Genomic DNA, 8,172 nt, shown 5'->3' on the forward strand with positions numbered 1-8,172 from the left:
TGCATGGACGGACTTATATGCTCCCTCCCTCCACATGAATCATATCATAATAATACAAAGGATCCATGTACTTTAAAATGAAAAATTCCCTACTACCTACATCTCTGTCTTCCTTCCTCCGGAGCTTAGTTTTTAGAGATGAACATATACTGATACAAACATGTCAGTACTGATCATGACTGGGGAAGTAGCTGTTTGCTCACTGCATTCCATGCACTTTTCACTCAGTTTCTTCATCTCTCCAACAGACTCCTCATTTCTCTCTCTCTCTCTCTCTCACACACACACACAGACTGAGAGAGACTCCTAATATGTGACATAAAATAAAAACATATATTACAACAAAATAGTCCTTGTAAATCTTGCCGGAAGTGGCTAGTCAGGCAATTAAGACGAACATAGATAATGATGAGTTTTAAGTGACAGACTCTTCGATCTATGTGAAAGATGATGACTAAATGAACTTGTTTCTTGAGATAGCTGCTAACCTTTTCAAACAAAAATCTGTGATAATAACGCGTAATTAACAACAATATACGTTGATGTCGAAAAATATAGATTCTTGGGCTAATTACTTATATCCTCCTAGCTATATATCTAGCTATAAGAACTTCAATAACAACTCCCCACTGATCATAGATAGCCTCATCCACTACACTAACAGTTTCCTTTATTTCAGACGACACATGCAACTGTAAACTACCAAGGATTTTTGCATACATTACTGACAAATTTTCTTGGGGGGCAAAAGGAATAAAAGACATAATGACCCAAAATTCAACTATCTGTATATACGAATGAAGATCAAGCTGATGGACTCTCTCAACTTTTGCAGTCTTCTCCCTCTCATTTATGTGAAAAAGACTCTACACATGCTTAATTTAGTGTTTCGGGACATACATTAATTAGCATTTCATTTACTAATACAAACTTCAAATTCCACATGAATTTGGGGAAGAAATTAAATCATAGTAATATTCAAGAGATTTAAGAGGCCTTAATTGGCATCTCTAATCAAGATTAATAAAAGGAGAGGAGATAATTAAGCTTTTAATTCTGCTGAAATAAACACATACAAAGTAATTAGCAAAGTGGTGCAAGTCTTAATTTGTTTGCAGTTTTACTTCACCTTAGGAGCATCACCTAGCCTGAGCTCAAGATCCAGGTCCTCAGCAGAACCAGGACGCAGTTTCAACACCTCTGACGGTGAAACACATCTATCAACAGTACGACTCAATTTTGGGAAGAAACTCAAGGGCTTTTCTTCTATTCTCCTTCTCTTGCAACTCGCTACTTCCTCATCGCTAGATGTGTTCGTTTGCGCTCGACAAACCACCAAATTCAAGCTCATCGACAAATCTTCCGTAACGCAGTCTTCTTTTTCAGCCCTAGAGTCTGGCTCGACAGTAGTCGATTTGTTCTCTTCATGATTCTTGACTGAACCCAAATCATGATCTCTCTTTCCAGCAACAAAGCTCGACCATGATGGAGGATGTGATGAAACTATATTCTCCTTATGGGTTTTCTGAACAAGAGGTGAAAAGAAACAAAGGGTTGACATCTTCTCCTCGCTATTTATAACTTTTGTAGCGGGTGGAGATGAAACCCTAATGACATGAGAACTGGGGGTTGAAACCAATTGCCCCCTATCAGAAAATTCAGGGTTAGGGTTATTGTACGAGAAAGTACATATCTGAGATGAGTATGGAGCATCAAAAGAGGCACAAGTGTTGAGAGCATGATTTTGAGGTACAACTTCAGTTGGAGAAATTGAAGACTGTTTCAATCTAGCCCTGTCTCTCCTGTGGACATTCATGTGACCACCAAGAGCCTGCGCTGACCTGAATTCTCTTCTGCAAAAGCTGCAAGAATAAGATCTGGGAGGCCAAACGCAGCCTCCAAGTGTTCCAGCTGCATCTTCTGCAAAAGCCTGTTCTTCCCACGAATCGCCGTAAGAATTCATGGCGGCTGCGGGTGCAAGAATATGATGAGTATTCGAATCGGGTTTCCTCTTAGCCCATATGTTCCAATATCTTGCTTGCTCCATTGATCAGAAAAGCAATATATTGGGAATTATGGACTTTCGATCGAAGATGGTGAAAATAGAGAAAATGATGAATTGATGGCAAGTCTACATCTGATTTAATGAGGAGAGAGTTGATGGATTTACATAGGAATGATCATGAGGAATTAATAAGATGAAATGATTAGCTGAAAATGAGCAGATTTTTGCTAAGTTAGGGGTGGAAGGTAAGGATGGTGGGCACTCTAACTTTGGCCGTTTCATGCAGCTAATATTTGTTTTTTCTACAAACAAAATCGCTGTGGATGCCGAGATGTATTATTTTTCCAATTTCTTGGTGATTTTATTGTGAAATTATATTCCGTGTGTGGTGGGTCCCGGGGAGACTCTTGTTATATACGGTCATGGAGGGCGTGGAAATTGGATACAGACTAAGATTGTGTGTGAGTTCATGATGATGATGATGTTCTGATTGGAGATTAATTACACTCTATTCCATCTTACATTGCTTATATATATATATGCTCTACCCATATATGTGGTTTATTTCATTACCTTGGTTAATTTGATCGCTGATTCATTCTAAGTTACTTTTTATTCTTAATTGCATTCAGGTTGTATTGTTACCAAGGATGTATGCGTACGTAGAGAAACGCATGTGTCTGGGGTTTGTGTATATACGGCGAATACGTCGGCTTTCTTGTCAGCCCTCAAAAAGTTCTGATAAACATGCTGTGGAGGAATTAGTTTTTCTGATTTATCTTGAAGAGTGTATATATTGAATATTTCTATATTTATTATTTTACACGTCATTATAACGTGACTGAAGAGAAATAGTCTGGGCGAGTTAAATCCATTTTTTTAAAATAATTTCTTAGTACATATACGTAAAGGGAAAATTCTAACTCAGACTAGATTTGACAGAATCAAACAAATTACATAACAAGTATGATACATTTGCTATATGATTAATCACATTATACATAAAATTTAAATTATATTTACTATCCTATATGTTGGGTGTGGTACTTTAAGAGCTGTAGTTATATGGGTGACCATTGAATATCCATAATTTAATAATTTTCTATAACTTTAGAACTTCAGCGTTTCTAACATAAGCGATAACTAAATTGTATTTATGACATGTATGCTAGTGGGTGATATTTAAAGACTATAGCTATTAGGGGTGATAAAAAAAATATTCAAACCACCCATAATCGCTCTAATCGAACTGAATCGAACCACTATTTATGATTTATTTTTCAAACTCCAATTCTAAATTCAAAGTAAAATCGAATCGCACTATTGATTTGGTTTTAATTTAGAACTTAAAAATCGTCCAAAAATGAACCACATCGCTAAATATATAATTAATTTTTTAAATTATATAAAGAATTTCATATTCAAATTATGTAACCCAAAATTCATATATTATCAAAAATTCATATTACAAGCCCATTTTTGTAAAACTCAAATTTGGACTTTATACAACAAAATGTGTTTAATTCTTAAGCCCATTTGTTGATTTTTTCAATTTTTCATTCATTTTTCATCCTTTATTTTTTTATCCCCGAATTCCTCTTCATCAATATCACATTTTGTTTTAGATAATAATAAACTATGTTACTTTTATTTATACATTTAATTTTTATACAAAAACAAGCTTAATCAACAACTTAGTAAATTCTAATATTTTTTAAAGAATTATTTAATATGACACATGTAAATTTATGTTATATTTTAATATTATATATTTGTAATCTCTTATATTTTTTAAAATTGACAAGTCCTAATAATTAACTTATGATTTTTTATATCTATTTGTGAGTTTTATACTTATATAAAAAAAAATATAGCATGCATTATGTAATCTATTTTATTACTTATAAATTTATGACAAAACTTGGTGATTCCTATGAATTAATCTAAAGATTATTATAATAAATGATGACAATGATTGAATAATTTTAATTATTTTTATTGTTATTTTAGTATATATATAAAAGTGATCAACAAGCTTAATCAATTAGTTTATAAAAGTGATCAACAAGCTTAATCAATTAGTTTTAATAATTTTTTTAAAATAATTATTTAATATGACACATATAAATTTTATGTTGTATCTTAATATCTATTTGCAATCTCTTATGCCTAGTGCCTACAAATTTTCAATTGCATGGTCTAGAGTATTATTAACCTAGTACAAACGATTGCAGATTGACCAAGGATGTCTTTAATTTTTATTTTGTCTTGACAATATATTTAATATGTCCATAACCTAAATTTTGTTTCCTACATACAAATCTTGTTTATTATTATTATTATTATTATTTTTTATTTTTGTTAGTTTTAATATTTTACTTTTGTTATAAGTATTCGTCCAAAACCGCACAAAATCGCACCTTTGATTTTGGTTTTGAAAGTGGCAATTTGAAAATTTATTTTATAAAATCGCCAAGAGCAATGCAATTTGAAAAATAGCTATGAAAAAATTGAAATCGCATCGTAAACACCACTACTAATTATAGGACTGACTATTAGATACCCATAATTTATTAATTTTTATACAATTTAAGAACTCTTTTTCCCCCTTCATGTTATCAGCTTATATGTGCTAGGACATTGTTTTCACTCAATAAATGACTTGTAGGTATAATGTCAATTTGCATAGCACTCCCAATATTGTGAATGCAGGTGGTCCAAACATTCCGCCCCCAATTCCAGTAAGTCCAAATATTTGTGTCCAAGCAGTCAAGTTGAGTAAAAGATTTTTTTAGTCCCATAAAATAAGGGTAGAATTTTTTTTGTATTATATCTATTATAGGTGGCTCTTTTAGTCCCATAAAACACAAAAACACGTCTTTTTTATCTCAAATTTTCGATGCATTTTTAGTTCCAAACAACGGCTTTTTAATTTTACGTGACTTTATTGAATTAAAAATATGTGATTATGAATTTTATGAGATTAAAAACGACACCTGCCAAAGTATAGTACCAAAATAAATTCTATCCTTATTTTATGGACTAAACTGCATAATGTTGCCCAAACCTTAAATTCAGCCCTACAGTGTTTTTAGCTTATATATATCATTACAAATCAATTATATTGGCTAAGCTTACGTACATGTTATTTACCAAGTGAAAATAATTTAGTAATGCACATAACTTGATGACATGGGAAAAAAAAAAAGTTACTTTGACACCTATAACATTTAACTATGATTAACTGTTATGGTTAATAACAAACAATTATAGTAAATAGTTATTAACCATGGCCATACAATGGCCGTTGGGGCAAATGTTTTGAACATGACTTTTAGTATAACAAATAATTTTTTCACGGTGAAAAAACTAGTTTCTTTGCATCGATGGGTCTTGAATTTGCACAAAAGTAATGAATTATGGTTATTTAATTGCAGTCATATAATTACAGTTCTTACAATATCACCCTTTAACATACATGCATAAAATGCAATTTAGACATCATTTATGTGGCCAAGGAACTGATTGGATGCTGGGCCAGCAAAATTTCAATTTTAAAAAAGCTTATAACTTTGGTTGAATTCACTTTGGTTAGTCCTCTATCTATCAATTTTGCATAAATTTGGTCTTTTAGCCTAATTTATGATCTTTTTGCCTTTTTTATGATAAAGGCTAATATCCCATCATAATACTCTAAGTTTAATATAAATAAATATTTTTTTAATAAATCTAAAGTTTTATACCATTCTAAGCCAGCATTAGCCATGAGATACGAAATGAATGGATATATATATAGGCTGAAATTGTTCTTAAAAAACTTGTATGGGTAAAATTATCCAAAATTGGATCAAATGACTAAAATTAAGCAATTTAAAAAATTATCAGACTAAAATTAAAACAGATAAATTTAAAAGACTAAATAAATAATTTTTCCTATTAAAAATCATAATTTCTTCCATATCAACAACTTCTATCGAGTTAAAAAATTTCGGTGACCAAGTTCTAAAATTGCACAAAACCAATGAATAATAAGTATTTAATTGACGGCCTTATAATTACAATTCTTAAAATGTCACCCATCTAACATACAAGATTGTAAATTTAATTTAGCGTATACATTTGGTATTGAAACTCTTGTAATTAATTTCATGGCAACCTCCTATTTTATTTAATTTCACCCTTTTTTTAAAAAAAAAAAGAAAAGAAAAGATAGGTCTAATTAAGTATCTGACAACCCCCCAGCCCCACCCCCACCACCCTGTTTTCCCCTAAAGAAAAGTTACATATTGCTCAACATATAAGTTGATAGAAGCACATATATAATCTGAAGTAAATAGGAGTGAGATAGAATTACTAATTATATTACACGGACATTTCAAAAAAATATTTAATGTAGTGTCGAACATATATCAGACACCGATACTCTTCGTATACGTGTCAGATACACAGATAGCATGTTCGAAATTATTTTTTTAAAAAAAAGAACATGCATGTTCGACACGTTTTGGACATGTTTGAATTTCTTTATAATTTAAAAAAGTTTTGAATTATTTTTTTTATAAAAAAAAAAAAAGAATTTTGACTAATAAAAAATAAAATGAATCAACTCACTCATCTCAACTAAAAGTTTTGAGAAGAAATTACTAAAATTTGGGAGATGGTCATGATGGTTTTATTAATTTGAATATTAAATATTTTTTACTGCGTATTTTTTAAAATAAACTAATTATGTATATTTTTTAAGTCACATTTGATTAAATATATAGATGTAAGACATGCCAATTTTATATTTTATCTTGATAAATTTTATGAGAAATTAAAAATATATATTATTTAGCCGTGTCAGGTGCCATATCGTGTTTTAATTTTTTTATATTTTCGATGTTGCCGCGTTCGTATTCGTGTTCGTGTTCGTGTTCGTTTTCATATCCGTGTTCATACATTTTAGGATACTAGCTATTGATTGCGCTTCATTCAAGTTGTATTAATTAATGATCCTATGTGTATTTGAATCATTGGAATTTGCTAATACGTATAATTAGCCCAGAATGGACATGGCATGTGAAGGGGCAATTAACTAAGTCGTGTCAGATAGGGTAACGGTTTAGTTAAACTTAGGTATCGTACTTGAAAACTACTTATGTTTAAGACCAAACTAAAGGGAAAATTGCCATGGTAGTCCTATAACTTAGGGGAAGTAGTAGTTTTAGTCCCATATAAATTGATTTTTGTAATTTAGTGCTGTAATTTTATAATTTTAGCAATTTTAATCCTTATTCAGCCAATTTGACTGTAAATTGCAATTTACTTAGAATTTTAGTCTTGTAAATAAATTCATAAAGGACTAAAAATGACAATTCTCTCAAGTTATAGGATTAAAATACCAATATTATTTACGTTTAAACCAAATTTTGACATGCTTCTTTCTTCTTACGTTAAATTATTAAACTATTTTGACATCAAACTTGACTAACTATATTTATTTTTTTGTCTATTTTATAAATCACATTAATGTAACTAACTAATTTGTGATCAAATACATCAATTATGACGAAATCTAACTCACAATTAAAAAGATTGTGGGTTCAAATCTCACAAATGTTGGTATATAATCTACTTTTAGTAGTAATGTCTGTTTCGTTATTTCCTTTGAATATGTTAATCGATTTAAAAATATTGATATATTTAATTAGTATTGAGTTTGAATACATTGAATGATATGGAACGAATTGAATCTTATCGAACAAAAAACTTACATATTTTCTTGAAGATGAGTACTTATTAAACTCAAACCCATACATAATTTAATGCACATGAAACTTAATAATAGCTTAATTATGTTAGGAAGGGAAGGATAGATGTACATATGTTACTATCACAAACCTTTGGCCTGAGGCCAAATTAGCTTTAATTAAACAGATATTTCCAGTCTGGTAAGGATGAGGCTAACAAGTGCCAATTCATCTCTGGATGCACATGCCACAAATTAAAACCAATCAGACTCTGAAATAAACAAAGCTTTCATGTGACTGGGTAGTAATTATAATTTTACAATTAGTATGATTAAACTAAATAAAATTTTAAAATAAATCAGAGACTCCTATGTTTTTTCTTTAAAGAAATTTATAGTATATATAATATCTTTTTAAATAAATCAAGTAAAATTA

General features: G+C 30.3%; 1 protein-coding gene across 2 annotated transcripts; it reads right to left on the minus strand.

Annotated features, from left to right (window-relative positions):
* On the minus strand, positions 1-2,474 carry ZFP10 (zinc-finger protein 10). Of its 2 annotated transcripts, XM_088875296.1 has the most exons (2): positions 1,130-2,474; positions 1-306 (listed from the first exon to the last, which is right to left on the minus strand). In XM_088875296.1, the coding sequence occupies exons 1-2, from the start codon at positions 2,045-2,047 to the stop codon at positions 277-279; spliced, it is 948 nt and encodes a 315-aa protein (XP_088731422.1). In that variant the 5' UTR covers positions 2,048-2,474; the 3' UTR covers positions 1-276. The 2 variants fall into 2 exon arrangements, with proteins under 2 accessions (XP_088731422.1, XP_011094902.1); XM_011096600.3 differs by lacking the exon at positions 1-306 and having other exon boundaries at positions 898-2,468.
* Positions 2,475-8,172: the final 5,698 nt, after the last annotated feature.

Source organism: Sesamum indicum, linkage group LG11 (genome assembly GCF_026168435.1).
Source record: "Sesamum indicum cultivar Baizhima isolate 11 linkage group LG11, ASM2616843v1, whole genome shotgun sequence".
In the NCBI taxonomy this organism is placed as follows: Eukaryota; Viridiplantae; Streptophyta; class Magnoliopsida; order Lamiales; family Pedaliaceae; genus Sesamum; species Sesamum indicum.